Source organism: Hippoglossus stenolepis, chromosome 14 (assembly GCF_022539355.2).
Source record: "Hippoglossus stenolepis isolate QCI-W04-F060 chromosome 14, HSTE1.2, whole genome shotgun sequence".
Taxonomy (NCBI): Eukaryota; Metazoa; Chordata; class Actinopteri; order Pleuronectiformes; family Pleuronectidae; genus Hippoglossus; species Hippoglossus stenolepis.
The window spans coordinates 16,062,250-16,081,265 of record NC_061496.1 but is presented as its reverse complement, the minus strand read 5'-3'; the positions used below and the strand labels follow the sequence as shown (position 1 = coordinate 16,081,265).

Below are 19,016 nucleotides of genomic sequence, written 5' to 3'. Positions count from 1 at the left end.
AGGATAAAAAGGACAGAAAGTACAGATGAAGGCCAGCTTCTCGCGCGTCTGTCAACATGTATCGATTACATCTGGTTTATCAGTAACTTCTTATACTGTGTGGAAAACAAACGAGTTTGGCTGTTTGGAGGAAGGTGGGGTGGCAGTGGAGGTGGTGTCACAGGGCTTCTGAGGGTGGTTTGGCTCGGATGCTTCGTTTTATTTTCGTCAATATGTGCGTTTTGTTGTAATATGGTTTCCTGACTAGTGAAATGAAATAGTTTTTATATTCAACCACAGCAACAGTTGTTTTGTGCTCTGATCGTAGGATTATTCACATAGTTTATCTCTGAAAAAAGCCATTGGACATTTACTGGGTTGGATCTCATTCACCCTTTTTGTCTTCAGACTCAGACATATAGGTAAGCTTTGTTTCTCTGATTTCTCCTGAATTCTAGTGCACCATCTGTACATATTGTTTGGAAAGATTCATTTTATTATCTGAGTTGTTCTTGAGTCACAACAAAAAACAAGACGATACTTTCCAGACTGATTAGCCAACTTAACAAATTGTAATAACTTGCTTGATTGGATTTACACTATTGACAGGCACATAATGAGCCTTTCCTTGTCTGTGTGGGTGGATTATTTATTTAGTGAAACTAATGACCCCTGCCTCAGTTATTTCACAACCATTCTAAACGATGTTTGAAACCACGTTTATATTTCCTCTTCATTTAATATCAGTGGTCTCTTTTTGAATTTTCCAAACAACCTAAAATACCTCTGTGGTCATCGTGGCTCATTCCTGATTCCTGGGTTCTTTTTCAACACCTCATTCTCACTCTTACCCTGTGGCCGTGATCTGACCACCACAAAAAGAAAAAAGAGAAAAGAGAAAAGTTGTGCAGTGTCAATCCCCGCTTAACCAAATGTGTGCTTCACACTCTGAATCTTGCCCGTTGAAGCACATACCTTACATTACCTTTGTGTGATGAGATGGGGAAATACAAGTGTGAGAGGGGTAGAAAAAGACATGAGGCAGGCTGCAAGTGAGGATCGTGCTGAGATGACTGATTGCTCTCCGGGGAAGGAGTATGGGAGAGAAGTTGGGAAGAGAATTCAGACAGATGGAGGAGGGTGGATTTTTTTCAGACGTAGTCGCTCATGAGGCTGCATTGTTTCCTTTGTTACGTTTTTTTGTGTATTACCAGGACAAATGGAATCACACTCACATGACTCGACACGACTCTCACAAGAATCACTTAAAATAATTGGATTTCATTTGCGCCTGTATTGATTCACTCTCAATTATTCTGTTAATATTTCTATTTTGTATTTGAATATATCAGTGGGCACTGTGACAGTATATTATGTTTGTTTTTCTGCATGTTACACCTGAAGAGAAATATTGTTGTTTGTACATTTATGTATTTATCATTTTATTAATCAGTGAAAACTAATGTAACCTTAAATATAACCTCAAGATTTTTGCTTTCTTTTACTTGCTCGGGTTACAGGTTTCTTCGTTTGTGTGTGTGTGTGTGTGTGTGTGTGTGTGTGTGTGTGTGTGTGTGTGTGTGTGTGTGTGTGTGTGTGTGTGTGTGTGTGTGTGTGTGTGTGTGTGTGTGTGTGTGTGTGTGTGTGTGTGTGAGAGCGTGTGTGTGTGTGTGTGCGAGAGCAGGGTGGATCAGGCAGATGTGTTTTAGCTAATAGAGTCTGAGAGCAGCTGGGCAGGGCAGGGCTAATAGACCAAATGACATCATCTAGAGAGAGAGAGAGAGCGAGAGACACTGGGAGTATAAGAGCGAGCGAGCCTGAGGCAGTGAAAGGAAGCAGGCCAGCACTGATAGAGAGGAGAGCGGCATGAGAGTGGGACAGTCTGTGTGCGTGAACGGGAGAGGACCAGACGTTTGTTTGACTTTGACCGGAATATAGGCCTCTGTCCGGCAGATTTTTTTCCTTTAGTTTTCTCCCCCTCTTCTGTTACACCTTCCCCTCCTCCCCACCTCCCCTCTCCCCTCTCCCCCATTCATCCTCTTGACAGTTATCCCCCCCCTTCTCAGCTCCTGCTTCAGGCGGCTCCTCCGGGCATGCTCCTTAAGCCAAAGTATGACCGCTTTCGCAACGAGTCTGTGACCTCCTCCGACGACCTGATGCAGAGCCTAGCCATGAGCGGCAAAGTCGTGGCCACGCCGGTAGTCCGCTCCTCCGCCCAGAGCCTTCCTCTGCCTCCCCTGCCTACTCTGGATTCCAGCGCCAGGACCTCCTCTGCTGGGGCTACAGCCCTGGCTGACTCCCCTTGCCTGGATGGGGAGCAGGAGGCCACCACAACCTTCTGCATGCTCATCCCGAAGATGCCCCAGTGGAAGTTCTCCAACTCCCTGCTCAGCCGGAGCCCGTCCAACTCCAGCTCCAGCTCCAGCTCTAGCAAGGACTCGGGCAAGGCGGCAGCAGCTCCTTCCCAGGCCTCCAACTCCCCTTCCTCAACATCACACAGGCACAGTGGCGCGACCCCGGCCACTGGCCCAGTGGCAAGTCTTGCGGCAGTGCTTAACTCCTGTGACCCTGTGTGTGTCACCCCCTGTTCCTTACAGGCCATCCGGGGCCAGAGAGCAGTCACGGCAGCAAGCTCTGCCAGTCCAGGGGGTCAAGGATTCGGGGCTACAGAGGCCATGGCGAGCCCGGGTGTTTCCGGCAGCTCCAGGTCAGGAATGAACCGCAGGACGAGGGTGGAAGGGATGTGGCTTGGGGGAGAAGACTTCAACCAGAAGGGCAGCTTCCTCCACAAACCCTCCCAGGGGTGGTTGCACCCTGACAAGAAGATTGCAGGGCCAGGAGCTTCTTACATTGTCAGGGTGAGTCACTGGCCATCTTATAAATGCATGCAGTATATGCATTGTAAGTCAAACATCCAACTATTGTGTGTGTCTTTTTGCTTCAGAAGAAAGAAGGAGAAAAACTTTTCTTTTGCAGAACAACTGCCTTTCCACAGCAACCAGCAAATGCTTTAATATTGATGACCACATTTACTGGTCCCTCTATCTGGGTTAGGAAACAAAAGGACACTACAGTGCCAGACAGTTTCTTATGCAGCTCATGTGGCGAGGGCTGGGGAATACATAATTTAATCCAGATATATGGCTTGGTGTGGCTGGTAGGGGGACTGCGTCAGGATGGCGCACAGGCATCAGGGTGGACAGAGATAAGGTGTGAAATTATGTGTGGACGGATTGTTATTCTGCTGCAGTTTACCGAAGCTTGTCTGCAGCATACACAGCAGTGTATTTACAGTGCATGTAACCTGTGTGTGATAGTGCGCTGCCGCTGCTGTGGGAGTGGTGCTCTTTGTGCGGTTCTAGGATTGTTTACATCGTGTTTGCAGTAAGACCTTAAGAGTAAAGTGTGATCCACAACCCTCTTCATCGTGAATCCCATTCATTAATATCATTATAATAAGTGTGCATGATCTTTTTAAATATTACACTTACATTTTTACACAAACTCTTTCTAGTAAATAAGATAAGGCTGCATGAAGAAATTGACGGTTAGTTAGTTGATTAAATGAAATCAAATAGATCACTCTGTGTGGTCTTTATCTGGGTGTGCTTGTGATTTGTGTTTACAAATGGTTACCATCCCGAGCAGACTGCTTCACGTCAATGTCAATGATCTCCCCTCAGCGATCCCCCGGCTCCCGTTCATCTCCCGCCCCTCTTGGCACTGCTCTTCTCCCCTCTGCCCCCCAAACTAATGACATGCTCTTGATTAGCACAGTCTGGGGCCCAAGCATGCTTTCTAATGGCATTATACAGGCACCATTCATTCCTATATTCAATTAGATTTAATCACAGTCATTTGCATCATGTGATGTGGAAGAGGACGGTTGGATCAGTATGGGAGGGGTCCTGCGATAAGTACAGACGAGTCCTCAATTCCCGTGCAGGTCTTTCCTATGAGTACTGCTGTCGTACGCTGGTTAATTGTGAGACTTTTAACTGTTTATTCTTTTTTCTCTGAACGTGCTCTGCAATAAATGTAGATGACCCATGTGAGCTGATGTTGGCAACGCACTGTGAATACAGACGGCGGCTAAAGCAGAGGAATATGTGCAACTCCGCTGCAAATCCATGCAGGGAGGAGTAGTCGCTGCATGTATTAGTGTCAAAGTGACACTAGGTTTCTGCTGTGCTGTGCCATTTTTAATCAGCTCTCTCCCTCCCTCCCTCTGTTTCTCCTCTCTCACTCACTCCTGCACACAACCAAACACGTCCGTCCACAGTCACCCGTCTGCTGGGATGATGCTCAGCATAAGTTTCCTCCTCCTGAACACTTTCTGTGTCCTCGTGGTCGAGTCAGGCTCCGTGTGTCTGGTCTGCGTCTGCCATCTCTGACACAGCAGCAACCATCACACATAGATGTCCAGATGCCAAAGCCGCTATCATTTAGAGAGCTATATTAAAACCAGACTGCTGTCATCTTATTCTGTGCACTCGCAATCTGGTGCATAATATATCCCTCATCAGATTATATATATCTGTAATATGATTTTGGGATTTTTGCTCTAGCTCTCATAACATGAATTGCAAAAAGATGAACTAAAGTTAAAAAAGAGCTGTCGGTCTGCTCTCTGTCAGCTCTTTATTGTGACACACCCCACATGCTTCCTGGTCTGGACCTCTTTGTATACAGTCTATGGTCTGGACCTGCATTAGTTTGAAAATTAGATATTAGATAATAAAATAATGAAATTGACATTTTCTTCATTGACAAACTAGAAAAATGAACTGACCAATTTCAAAGCCACAGAGAGAGAGAGAAAGAAAGAATCAATGACTGAGAGAATGAGAGAAAGAAAGGAAGCGTTATATTTCTGAGGAATGCCTCTTGAGCCCCTTTCACACTGGACAAAAAACCCACTTACACCCACTAACATCTGGCTTCAGTCCTCAGTGTGAAGGGGGACAATCAGCTTTCTTTCCCAAGTGAAATAACTGCAGCCGTCGGCTTTCTGTTCCAACTCTGATCAGTTTTAATGTAAAGATTTAATTTTCAGCCTGTTTCCAAGCTGTGGCATCTTTCATCGCTCACAGTGCACTGTAAACAAACCTGTCACCTGCCCATCGTGTAGCCGATAAACCATCAATACTATTAAAGGTCTTATCATTATTTGTATACAGTCTGTGGGCTACACACAGCCCAGCACAGCCATGCCAATGATGCTAGCCACGATTAGCCCTATGCATGACTGAGAGTGTGCTCTGCTCACTGCTCTCACTCTTGCTGCCCCGACAGCTTGAGTCTTAAAACACACATTTACCGACCTCAGCACCGACCTACACATGAGATGTGACAGATGTGTGCCTGACAGCTACCAGCTCACTGTCACTCAGAACCAGTTGGCCCAAACAGAAAGGCCTGCATATATGTATTCATTTCGGTGTAAACCTGGTTATTGGAAAGTCAGTTTCCCAGTAGTCTCTGGAATAGTTGGAAAGGATAAAAGTGCAGATAGAGTTATAGAAGAAGGGATGCATTGCATCAGCAGATGAGTGAATGACAATGGAGGCATTGGTTGAGAGAGTGGGAAGGGAAAAAAAGAGACAATTTTCCTGATGGAAACACCCCCGCCTCCCCCGTCCCCCCTCCCATGTCCAAATCTGGTTAGAAAGCTCATTAAGCTCTCAGCTCAAAGGTCTCTCTCTCTCTCTCTCTCTCTCTCTCTCTCTCTCTCTCTCTCTCTCTCCTTTCTTGTGTGTGTGTGTTTGTGTGTGAGACTGCGGTGTGGTCTGCCTGCTGTTGGTTGTACTCTGTACAGTAATAACCCTGGACAACACACTGATGGGGCATTGATTGAGCCTGTAGTACTGTAGTGGACAGGACGTCCGTTATGTAGCATCAAGTTAGTTTGACAAAGAGTTTACAAATCAGAAAAGTTGTTTCTTCCATGAGTTTGTGTTCGTCTTTCAATTTAACCTCCAACTTGGAGATAGTCATGCTTTCATTTTTTAATAAAACTCTTCATTTTTATTTGTGTAAACATGGAATTAGACTTACAGTATTTCACATGCTGTTCACTTCTACCCAAATCTGTCGGCCATATTTAATCTTGTTTTGTTGTCTGTTTCTGTTTGCAGTACATGGGCTGTATTGAAGTGTTGAAGTCAATGCGCTCCCTGGACTTCAACACGAGAACTCAGGTGACGAGGTAAGCTGCCGGTAACTGTCTCTGCTGCTAGCGATAAGTCAGGAGAACCTGATCCAACATGTGTTGGAAATAACTACCAGCCACTATAATATCAAATTGCCATCAGTGGTGTGTCAGTGCCGGGCTGATACATGACTTATTTTCATTTTCTGATCATTGACGTGTCAGTATAACTGAAGGAAAGATCCTAGATACTGTAACAGGTGAATATTAATCCCCAAGCTTTGATGTAAACACTCTAACCCTTTATCAACTGACAGCAGCACAAATCTGAATTTCTTTTAGTTTCTTTCACCAAACCTTGATCAACTAGTTGCAGTAGAAATGTGATGCTGATGCAAGTATTAAAAAAATGTTCTCAAATCTAAAGTGACTAGATTCTGCATGATGGCAGCAACATGGTATCTCGGACGTTAGTATTGTTCACAGTGTGAGTTTAGTGGTGCCCAAGGTTATATGTCTACGTACGAACCTACACCTCAGGTTCTTGGTGTGCTCTTGTTATCAAACCAGGGTTCATCTCAATCCTCACCCACATGGGAGAAGTGCACACTCCCGCTCTCCCTCTCCGTCTCTCACCCTCGTCTCTCTCTCCTCCGCAATCGATCGGTAGTAACCGGAGCCCACAGCTTAAGTGCAAGAGGAGGGAGGGGGTGAACAGCAGAGATGGAGTGATGAAGAGAGGGAGAGAGGGGAGAGAGATCCATTATTTATGATGCTCGCTAATGACAGTGGAAAGCTGCAGTGGTCCCCCTGAACGCACCCTGCTGGATAATATCTGTGGCTGTAACTTCTTGAGGAGGAGGAGGGATGCGTTCAAAACACAACATTAGCAAAGAGAGAAATCACACTGAGCCTAAGCTGTGTACATCAGGTTTGGTTGTTGCATAATGACATTTTAATCAGGAGTGTTTTTGTGCAATGATGATGAATCAGTTTTGATGGAGCCTTGAGCCTAATTTCCACTGGTCACAAAAACCCACTAACATCTGGCTTTTGTCTGCAATGGGAATGGACACAATCGGCATTCACTCCTGGTTCAAATTGATTCTGCTGTATACACAGGTTTGATCGACAGTGATTCAATTGTGATACACAGGTGAACACACTACTTTGGTTAGGACAGGCGAGGTGAGAGAGCGCCTCAGTTGTCGGTGCATTAGTGACGTCGAAAAAGACACACTGGGGAAAAAACAGAAAGGGAATCAGGAAGGAGTCAATTGCCTTTTTTAAAGCAAGTTCAACCACCTTTAAAGAAAACCTGCATATACCTGCTAATTTTGGTGTAAAAGAGATATTTGTCTCTAAATCAGTGGCGGATCTTGGATTTTAAGAAATCAGGGGACACAACGGTGTCACAGTTTATTCAGAGGGGCCCCGAGATCCGCCCCTGCTCTGACCATGTTGCGGCTCCTCTGTCATACAAGGCCCAAATTCAAGAATCAAACCAAAAGACATTGTTTTAATGTTATTATTGATTCTGTGTACTTTATAAAGTGCGGCTGCATTTGATTCAAAAGTCAAAGCCTGTATTTCTATAGATAGGGGCCTTTTTCAGCTTCATGACTATACAATTTAACAGAGTCAGAGAAAACTGCAACAATTCATTGAGTGGTCGTCAGAATTTCAAAAATGCCCCTCAGCTCCTGGATTCCAAAAGAGTGCATTTTACAAACAGTACTCACGGTGTCACAGTGTTAAACAAAGCAACACCAGTGATAATGAAGCCCAGCAGTTTATTGCAGGGAACTTATTGAGCAAAAAAACAAAACAACAACAACAACCCATCTCTCTTCCTCCTTCTCCTCCTCCTCCTCCTCCTCCCTCTGCCCTCTCATCGGCATGAGTCATTCGAACATCGTGCTGTTTGTCCAAAATCCCTGAGAAGACCTTTTACCCGAGATGGGGGCCCGGGATGCTGCTTTTTAAATATTTACGAGCCACTTGATAGGGGCAGCTGGGTTCTTTGAATGCTGTCCCTGCCGTCCCCTGGCAGAGAGAGAGAGAGAGAGAGAGAGAGAGAGAGAGAGAGAGAGAGAGAGAGAGAGAGAAAGAGAGGGAGAGGGAGAGAGAGTATCTAGCTCTCCAGCCTCAAATCCACATTAAGCCTCACTCACCGCTATCGTCCTCACAGGGAAGAGGAGCTTTAAACGCCCATTAAGCAGACGTTCCCAGGAGTTACAGCAGCTTCAACACAAAATTGTGACAAATCTGCAGAGATAATTGCTCTGTGGAAAGTAAACGTGAATATTGTTGCCCTAAAGAAGCAGTAGAAAATTGTTTTTTTTAGCAAATTATGTCTCTAATCTAACTGGAATTTAAACACGAGATAGCTAAACAATCACCCATAATAAATGTTGTGTTTTTGTAAGATCTGTGCTTTGGTGCGTTGTTAACAGGCCCTGCTGGGACCTTCTCTTGAGCTTTGAACTGTGACAGGTCTGTGGCCTTTGACTTTAGCCCAAGGCATGAAACACTAAGCTTCTGTTCATGTTTAACCTTAAAATGTTTCCATCATTATGATGCAGCAAAATTGTCTGTAGCCTCCGAGCTGAACAGTTTTCATCTCACCATCAACCCAGCGACCGTTTTATTCATTTGCCCTCAATTAAACCAGGAAGGTCCCATTTCGATACAACATCTCCTCTGCCAGGCAGTCCTGGTTAAGAGTTTATGTGGCTGCACAGTCGCCATAAATCCACATGATTTGGAGATCATAAATATGTCCTTGCACCCAGTATCTCCCCACTTTATTTTCACCTTTGACCTGTTTTCATTTCCCTGATCAGGGAAGCCATCAACAGGCTCTGTGAGGCTGTGCCAGGAGGAAAGGGGCAGTGGAAGAGGAAGGTGAATAGGAAACTTGTAACTCTAATGTGCATGTTTGCAAATAATTCTCTCACACACTGAAATGGTTTTAACCTTGTTGGAGAAGTATATGTGTAGAATTTACCACACAGGGTATAATGTCTGTGGTTTGGTACACGTGCAACTTGTGTGACGCTTCCTGAATCATTGAATATGATTGAAGATACCCACCTTTTATTGTACAGGCTTTCTCTCCTAATATATAAACAATGAATACAGGAGGATGTTTTCTGAAATAACCACAGTTTAAAATATGTTTTGTCTCTCATGCAGGCCGTGAACAAAGCTCTGCATTCCGTAATGGGAAAGAGTAACCTGCGATTTGCTGGCATGACCATCGCAGTCAATATTTCCACAGACGGCCTCGGTCTGCTCATCCCTACCACACGACAGGTTAGACGATGCTACATTATGATATGTCCATCTCCTTCAGCTACTCCGGCTTCCTCCCGCAGTCCAGAGACATGCAGATTGGGGTTCAGGTTAATTGGAGACTCTAAATTCTCTGTAGGTTTGAATGTGAGTGTGAATGGTTGTTTGTCTCTATTGGCCCTGTGATACGCTGGTGACCAGTCCAGAGTGTAACCCGCCTCTCGCCCATTGTCAGCTGGGATTGGCTCCAGCCTCCCCACGACCCTCAAAGGAGAACTGGTAGAGATGATGAATGGATGGATTAGAGGGATAAAATTCTCCAAATATACTTTTATTAAATGTTAATACGACAGCTCATATGACTACAAATCCTCTGTCACCATAATCACATTAAAATCCTACAAATGTGTGAACAAATTATTTTAGCATTTAATGTATTCCTTCAGTTCTTCAATTAATATAAAGATATGTGTCAATTGAGTCAATTCAATGCTAAATAGCCGAAGTTTAGTTTTTATTTAAAGATTTTTTGTATCAGTTTCACTTGAGAACAAAATCCAGTGGAAGTCACTGAATTCTTCTTCACATGGAAAATGTTAAGTTTAGTTTAGTTCATTCATTTCAGTGTAATCCAAAAGCAGAATATACTGTTACATTCCATGTAAAAATGTAAAAATCTCACATTAAATGCCCCTTTTATATAAATAACAATTATAATAATCAATTATAATAATCAATTATATAATAATCAATAGCTGTCATCATCACATAATGTTTAGGAATATGTATGTCAGTCGTGTAAGTGATGTTTTAGTTTGTTTATGTTTTAGTTTTCAAATTGTGTATTGGTCAAACCCTTACCCTTTACTTTAATAGATTTTGGCACCTCATGTCTGTTTGCCGTTTTATGTTGCTGTTTATCACTGTTAGAAAATACAAACCTCCTCCTCTGTGTGTCTCTTCCAGGTGATAGCACATCATCCCATGCAGTCCATCTCCTTTGCCTCAGGGGGAGACACAGTGAGTGCAGTATTTCTCTCCCAGCTCTCTCTTCCACCGGTGTTGTTGCTGCTGGAATGGACATTTTTGGCAGACATCTGACTGGACTGCATTTTACTAGTTTCCAATCTCATGACCCGGGAGTCAATGGCGGCCTTAATGTAGTTACATACATCTAATTTATGTGGTCTAATTGAATTTTTCCTCCTGTCTGTTGCAGGATACGCCTGATTATGTGGCGTACGTGGCCAAAGACCCAGTGAATCAGAGAGGTATGGCCTTCTTTTTCATTAGGAAACTAAATCATTCTCCTACGAAGTTTCGCTGGATGAAAGGGTCAACCTCTCCATGACACTTATTACATTTCTTGCCTCATATCACCGCCATTAGCATAAAAGGTTTGGGGAAATAATGTACATAATAGGATTAATATTAGCTCATGCTCATAAAAAGTATGCGTCAGCTTGGAAAAACCACTTTTTTTCTGTCTCCCTCAGCGTGTCATATCCTGGAGTGCTCCGATGGTTTAGCCCAGGGTGTCATCAGCACCATCGGCCAGGCCTTCGAGCTGCAGTTCAAACAATACCTTCACAGTCCTCCCAAAACCATGGCGTCTATAGAGAGGTAACACACACTCCTGCCAAAATCATGACGTCGATGCACAGATAAAAACAAGCCCGTGACATCTGTGGAGCGGTGTCACAATATTAAATTATACATCTGCAGGAACAACAAGAACCAAGGTGCTAGGGAGATCACTGGGTATACATTCCTTACACAGCAAAATAATGATAGAATACAAATATAATATACAAATTGTAAAGAAAATGTCAATCAGAAAGAGACATTAAAGTTAAATGGTCTGTATTTAACGAGAGCTTTTCTAGTCTTGTCGACCACTCAAAGCTCTTTACAGTACAGTTTTTTGCCATTCACACACACATTCATACAGCGCATCTACTTTCTAGTAGTTTTTAGTAGTTGACACTTACAAATATCAATACAGACTTCAATAGAGTGTTATCATTATAGACAAGAAGGGCCCTGAGAGAGAGCATACTTCCACCAAGCCTGATTGGCCACTTTATCACTTGATATTGCATATTAATGACATTTTCTCTGATACAGTTGAAATTATAGTTCAACAACTAGCATCTAACTTAAAACTCAAGCATGAGTATCAGTATGAACCAGTGAAAATAAACATTAACAGAGACGCATAAATGTAGATATTTTAAAAGCTTAATTTGTTTCCTGACAGCAACTGAATAAAGATCATATGGCTAAGAATGCTTCACAAAATCTGGATTATTGTCCACATCCACACCATATTTCACATGTTCGTAGATGTTAGTGCTCTGCATGTGCCGGATCTTTTTCATAAAGATCTCTGCATTATTTGTCAAGAAATAAACAAAAATGTCCTCATGTTAAAAAGGGTGAAATAACAAATTCCTGAATCCACACCCTCAATCAAATCCGCTCCAAAAGTTGACAGGTTCTTCCTCGGTTCGTACCCCACCCGTCTATCAAGCTCAGATAGATGCTCAGTTGACTGTGTTTTGCATAATCCAAACAGACTAAACATAACCTCTTGGTGGAGCTAGATGTTATTTTAGGAAAGATCGACACAGGACGAGTTAAGATTCTGGACGTTTGCTTCGTGACATAATCAGTCATGCATAGTTTGACAGTATAAATATGAAATGTTTCCTAAAGAGCTTAGTTGCAGTTTCCCCCAGTAAAAACCTGATGTACTGTACAAATCTCAGGTTTCTTGTTGTTTCATTACAGAACGACATGTTAGACTGTGGCTGCATAATCGTTTTTGCAATCTTTTTTTCTTCATAACTGAGTGAAATGACTTGGAAGTATTGAAGTTGCAGCCATGATAAGAGCTTGTTGAATTCTGCAAATCTTTGATCTCCTTTAGAATATGATACATGAGTCCATTCTCTACGAAAAGGAACAGAGGTAATGCTGTCCCACAATTCCTTGCAGCAGCAACACGCGACTCACCTTTGTAAATACTGAAAGAACAAAGCACCTTCTTTATGCTTGTGACATGATCCAAAACGTATGGAAGCTCCAGGCTGTTGTTCTCCTCTCTTCTGGTTTCCAGTGATCGATATAAATATCTGGCTGATTTATAGGGATCACTTTCGGATACAGAGATGACATCTGATCTGACACGATCCATCCGAGAACCCAGCTCTCCTGATCGTTATTTTTATGATAAATATCAGTCAGCACAATTCTTTTTTTCAATTATAGGAGTAGTTGTGTGGATTATTCATCATATTTTCTTTAATCAAGTAATGCAGCTCCTGTCACTCATACTACATCTATGTTCTTCCTCAGATCTGTCAGGCCAGAGGAGCCAATGTGGGGAGAGGAGGAGGACTTCTCTGAGCACGATTACTACAACAGCATCCCGGGGAAGGAGCCTCCTGTTGGGGGTGTGGTGGATTCCAGGCTCAGGCCCAGTGGGTCTCTGCTGGGTCACATCCACACACAGCCCCAGAGCAAGAACGCACTGGTGAGTGCTTCTGGAAACAATGTTATTCTGGGTCAGGTTCTGGATTCTGGCAACCTGGCAAACGTGCTACTGTAAAAACCATAAAAAATGGTTAGCAGCATTAGCAGCTCAGTAGTAATCACAAATTTGTTGTTCAGGAAGATGTCAATCTGTTGAATATCAATTAACTTCAAAATCTAAATATTTTTCTAGAGCCTTATTAAAGTATGTTCATTTGAAAAAAAAAACCCATATACATATATATTGCTGTACTTGGACTAGAGTAGCAAAATAAAAGCACATTCATCTCACAGCAGGAGGCTTGTGGGGTTGAATCCTGGATGTGTATTTGTGTGGGTTTTCTCCAGATTCTCCAGCTTCCGCCCACAGTCCAGACATTTTAAATTGTCCGTAGGAGCAAGTGTGTCTCTGTATGTCAGTCCTGCAACACGCTGGCAACCGGGGTCTACCCCCCGCCTCTCATTCAATATCAGCAGGGATTGGCTCCAGCCCCCCTGTGACCCTCACTTATGTACATAGGTAACATAAGCATCTGAACAGTTGTTCCACCACTGCAGTAAACTGTATGTAAATCTGAGGTTGTAACATCACAACATGTCAAGATCAGTTATTTGTCACGTACTGAATAACTCTCCTTTAACAGAGAATGAAGCCAGACTCAAGCTAAACTCCCATATCTCCCTTATGAACTGGTGACTAATGTATTTAATCCTCATTGTTAAGGAATTAAACAAACAACAGGAGCATGACAAATATACTCCATCTCGTCCTGATGTGCCTGCAACATAATTGCTAAAGACAGATTTGATTAGAAGAAGAGCCTGAGCTCCTCTGTTGTTTACCAGGTGAGAGGAAACACTGCTCTCTCTCTGTCTCTCCTTGAAAACATGGCGACACACTGTAGCTAATGTTACAAACAGAGTGCCTCAAAACATTATTATGTGGGGACGAGAGAGGAGAGTTGTCCATTCAGTTACAGAGACAGTAATGTGTTTATCATGTGTTCCTCTGGTGTATGATGTGTGTTTGCAGATGGGTTCCCCAGCGAGGAGGGAGCAGGCGTCCTACCCTCCTGGTCAGCTCTGTTATGAGCTCCACTGGGACACTGAGACCAGCAGCAGCTCAGGTGAGACCCCCTGTGGCAGTAAGCAGCTATAGCAGGGAGAAACTTCATCACTTGTTTTATTAGAGAGAGGGATTGTTTGTTTAAAATGCCAGTAAACTGCTTTATATTTTGAATCGCCCTCTGGGACAGATAAAGTTGTTTTGAATTTGAATATTTTGGTTCCAATGTTCCATCTTCACTTAGGCCCCTAATCTTTGGGTTCGGGTATTTTTCCATTGGCTTGTTGGATGTTGTTGTTATTGAGTTGCCTGCCCCTCAGCTCTCATGCTGCTGATTTTTATCATGAAATTTGCATACACTCTGGTACAGACAGAAGAGCAGTGTTTGGTCTCTTTACAGAATCACTTGATTGAATCCTTAGGAACTTTAATCAGAACGACCTTTCAGATTAGAGGCTGTAATGTAATGTAAAGGCTGGAGCTTGTGGTTCTTGTTGTTTGTCAGGAGAGACGCTCAGAGCGTCCTCAAGATTCTCTGAATTCCATTTAGATTATTATAGTAGTTGATCCTGAGAAATCATTTACATTATCTTTGTGGAAGAATTTAGTGCATGTGAGACCATCCATGACACAATGGTGATGTCATGTCTGTCAGTTGGATAATTTTGTAGGGTTTATATGAATTATTTGTCTTTTTTTAAATGTATTTATATATATATTTTTTGTTTCTTCTCAAGAACCACTCGTACAAAACACGGCACAGTCGTTGTAGTTGTTAGATTCTTTTATTCAGGTTATCGAGTTCAAAGATCTTAATATTAAATGTACAAATCAATAGTCCAGTAACCAGAGAAAGGAAGTTATGACACAGACAGTTCCCGACAACACATTGATATGATGAATATGGTTCAGACCACTTGTTGGAAATCTGTTTTACATTTTGACACTGAACCAATTTTTGTTGTAGCATTATGATAATCAAGACATTATAAACATCCAGGTCACACTGCAAATGCTTTCATCATCTTCATCAGCTTGACTGTGGAAATATTTCAAATTGTGATTTCAACTATTAGAGGTGGACAAAAAGTTTCACCTTTTCACACATTCAGATACATAAGCCTACACACGCACGCACGCACGCACGCACGCGCGCGCACACACACACACACACACACACACACACACACACACACACACACACACACACACACACACACACACACACACAATCCTTCGTGTCCCTGAAGTCAGAAAAGCTTTGTCTATTTCAGGCCTGACATCAGATGGTTACCTGTGTGCTGACGGCCAACCACCTGGCAGCAGAGACTATGAGGAGCATCAGTATGTCAACACCCAGAGTCTGGAAAACCTGGAGTCACTGGCACAGGGACAAAGAGGAGGGAGGGTCCCCGAAAGTCCCAAGAAAGATCTCTTTGACATGAGTAAGTCCTGAGATTTTGGCTGACATATTCTGACACATATAGTGAGGATAGTCTCACTTTGTTATAAGAAGAATACATTTATATAAAAATATTTTTTATTTGTGAAACATCGTTGATGCTGTAGGGCCCTTTGAGGACGCCCTGAAGCTCCATGAGGCCAGCGGCGGAGCTGCTGGCTCCAGTATGTCCGCCACAGTTGGAGGGGGAGGAGGTGTACGGATCCTGGAGGACCAGTGGCCCAGCCCTCCACGCCGCCGAGCGCCTGTGGCCCCAAATGAGGATCAGCTCCGCAGGGAGAGCTGGTACCACAGCCGGATGAGCCGACGGGACGCGGAGAAACTCCTGGTCAGAGACGGAGATTTCCTCATCCGGGAGAGCACGACCAACCCGGGACAGTATGTGCTCACAGGCATGCACTGTGGCCTGCCCAAACACCTACTGCTAGTGGACCCTGAGGGAGTGGTGAGTCTGATAGCAAGTGATGCAGCTGTCAAAACTATGTCAAAATAATTCATATGAAGCCAGGGAAGAGAAAATAGACTCAAATCAAGCTATTCAATGAAACACTGACCATTGATCATAGGGTCATGTATAATCAGGGATGCTCAGAGTAGGGGGATGCTGGCTCAACTAGGTGAGCTATTTGCCCCCCCCCCCCAAATAATAAGTGATTCTTGAGTTCTCTACAGAAGCAGGTTCGATTCCGACCCAGCCCCTTTGCTGCATGTCTTCCCTGCTCTCTGTCACCCTATCACATTCAAGCTCTGTCCTATCAATAAAGGCCAAAGTGCCCAAAAATATATATTTAAAAGAAAAGTGTATTATAAAACGTTTCATGCAGTTTATAGTTGTCATGATTATTTACACCCCTGCTATCTCTTGCTGTCATTGCACAGGTCCGAACCAAAGACATGTTATTTGAGAGCATAAGTCACCTTATCGCGTACCATCTGAAGAATGAGGTGCCTATTGTCGCAGCAGAAAGTGAGCTCCACCTTAAACAGGTGGTCAGGAGGAAGCAGTGAGCCACCTGCCTCTCATGGGACGGTAAGAACATTTATGATGGATGTGACTGGAAATGCACTTTGTAGTGTCCCTCAGTAACGAAGCCACGTGGCCTCTGCTGCTTATGTCGAGCTTTTTATTCAAGAACACAAAAATCACAAAAGCCAAACTAATCTTTCATGTGCTCTTAGTTAGTATTTCATTCTACTCCCTCCATAGTCAGGAAGTATAACAACACTCCGCCTGTCGGCTCTCTGCCAATCACATGCTCACCTAGCTCACAGTCATATCTAGCTGATGTAGAACAGGCTTCTGACATGTTCACAGACAACCTGTACACCTCAGTCACAGCAATATCAAATATTTTAAAGTTATTGAACATGAATCTCTAACACAGTAAAACTAAACATAACAGTACATTTCAATATAATCAGGGATCCAGGAAACAGGAAACTTTTTTCAATATTATATATATTTATTTAGAAACTTAAATATATTCATAAAGATTTTTATATCTGATATAAATTCATATTATTTTATATTGCCATTCTATATTGTAAGGAGAGCTGTGCATATTAAATTAAAATTGTATGTTTTGTAGTCATGATGATCAATAAAAATTTGTAAGTTTGCTCATTAATTATTTGTATTGAATGGGAGCATACAATCCTGCATGAATCATCTCATCTATTGTAACCGACATGTTATAAACATGTTGTGTGACGATTAAATCTCCATCACGTAACTATACTTGTATTGACTTTAAATCTGTGCCTGTTTCTCATTCTTATTCCAGAGTTGGATTATCGTGGGCCCATGCAAAACAATTACAGAAAAAAAACTCTTAAATGGAAATCTTTTATCCCTGATGGATATTCATCTGGAGGCTATCGCTTTCTGTCTTTCCATGACCAACAAGGAGAGAGAGGCGTCTGGATTCTCCTCGTACTTCCTCCACATGTTTGCCGATCAGGATCAACCAACCAATCCCTCGTCTGGTGTAGACTCCTCAGCATGCAGCTATTAAGCTATTAAATCCATCACAATCCACAGTTTGACTTGACCTGCAGCTCAATAACTGTCGACCAATGTGATGCTGTTCAGAGTGGACCCAACTTCAGGAAATCACACAAGGATTTGATGCACAGTGAAGAAATGTCCTGCAATGCCTGTAACAGTGAGGAGCTTCCAGCCCGCCATGGTTTGTCCAACCATTCAGCCACAGAACAAAACTCTCACGTCAAAGATTTGATCGCCAGAACAAAACTGTCACTGGTTATGAGGATGTCAGGTTGTGTATCCAGTGGGTTTTCAGTATTTTAAGAGACAATTTAAGAAAAGTCTGTTTCATTGGACTGTGAAGAGAGTTTTTGGTTATGTGTCCAGGACCTGACGCTGACATGGCACAATGGAAATACTGTTATTGTTGGGTGTGTGAAAGAGCCACATGTCCTCCTGTCGTTTTTGTTTCTTCATAATCCAAACGCCATATCCCTTAATTTAGTTTTTCAATCCTGCAGTCATAGTATATCTGGCAGACAGAGGTGGACATAAAACACATTCACCATGGATACGAGTTGTTTGTGCTGTGTGTGTAAGGGCTGCTCATAATTTGTTAAAGACATATTGTATGTATTGTATAGTCCTGTGGAAACTCTTGTTCAGTTCTCCATCCTGGGCTGGAAACACCATCTGTGCATACAAACCTCAGTATAACCACGCCTGTATTTCCTCTCACCCCTCCCACGTCAGTGCCTTAATAACTACTGAGACAGGCATTTGTGTCTTGAGTGTACATAATGTGCATTTCCTGTATGCTCCTAATGCAGAGGACTAGGTTCCTTGCCATGCCAGTGAACGACTGAACAAACATCAGGATGATTAAGCTCTTATACGTGTGAACAGTAACCTAAGCTGCTCTTGTTTTGGATGAATAATGTTTAATACTGTTGTCTAATTGTGCTCATGTTTGTCGTTTTTTAATTGTGTCGCCTGGTTCAATCTTTTTGTTTTCTTCGACACAGATAGAACTCCTCTGAATCGATCGACATTAGAGACTTAAGGGGTTTGGACTTGAAATGAAATCCTTTATTTGTCCCGGCTGAGGGAAATTCATCACTTTCTTCCTTATCTCTTTCTACCAATCTAATACTTCATATGTCATATATCTTTTGTTCTTGCATTCCTCTCTGTGTCTAATGCAACATACTGTAACTCTGCTCTTCTTACTTACGGCCTCATGTATGCACAGTGAGATGAGGTGAGCTGCAACGCCTTCTGGTGACGTCCGAATGATCAGTGTAACTCTGTCAGATGTTTCCCTTTTTGTGTTCTCAGGAATTTCATGGATTGTTTTTCCCCTCCTTTGATTCATTTTATTGGCTTTTTGTCGATAGAATTAATCGGAGTTGATTAAAGATGAATCAAAGAAATCACAATGGCATCTTGTCATATGTGAGTCTGCATATCTGCTGACAGCTGCACAGTGACTTCAGCAGTCGTGCACTCATACTACAGCCAAATCAAATATTTCCAT

The 19,016-nt window shown here is 42.8% G+C and overlaps 1 protein-coding gene across 2 annotated transcripts; it reads left to right on the top strand.

Annotated features, from left to right (window-relative positions):
• The first annotated feature begins 143 nt into the window (after positions 1–143).
• Positions 144–18,918, top strand: shc2 (SHC (Src homology 2 domain containing) transforming protein 2). Of its 2 annotated transcripts, XM_047343025.1 has the most exons (14): positions 144–401; positions 2,046–2,837; positions 6,117–6,187; positions 8,977–9,037; positions 9,329–9,448; positions 10,394–10,447; positions 10,647–10,698; positions 10,924–11,050; positions 12,788–12,965; positions 13,998–14,091; positions 15,305–15,475; positions 15,600–15,937; positions 16,372–16,522; positions 17,277–18,918. In XM_047343025.1, the coding sequence occupies exons 2-13, from the start codon at positions 2,073–2,075 to the stop codon at positions 16,498–16,500; spliced, it is 2,160 nt and encodes a 719-aa protein (XP_047198981.1). In that variant the 5' UTR covers positions 144–401; positions 2,046–2,072; the 3' UTR covers positions 16,501–16,522; positions 17,277–18,918. The 2 variants fall into 2 exon arrangements, with proteins under 2 accessions (XP_047198981.1, XP_035032380.2); XM_035176489.2 differs by lacking the exon at positions 144–401 and having other exon boundaries at positions 1,815–2,837.
• Positions 18,919–19,016: the final 98 nt, after the last annotated feature.

Excerpts from the sequence above, each read along its gene's own strand:
- shc2 (XM_047343025.1), top strand. The coding sequence starts at position 2,073 with ATGCTCCTTAAGCCAAAGTATGACCGCTTTCGCAACGAGTCTGTGACC. Across the intron at positions 9,449-10,393 it reads TCATCCCTACCACACGACAG|GTGATAGCACATCATCCCAT; the intron begins GTTAGACGATGC and ends TGTCTCTTCCAG. Across the intron at positions 15,938-16,371 it reads TAGTGGACCCTGAGGGAGTG|GTCCGAACCAAAGACATGTT; the intron begins GTGAGTCTGATA and ends GTCATTGCACAG.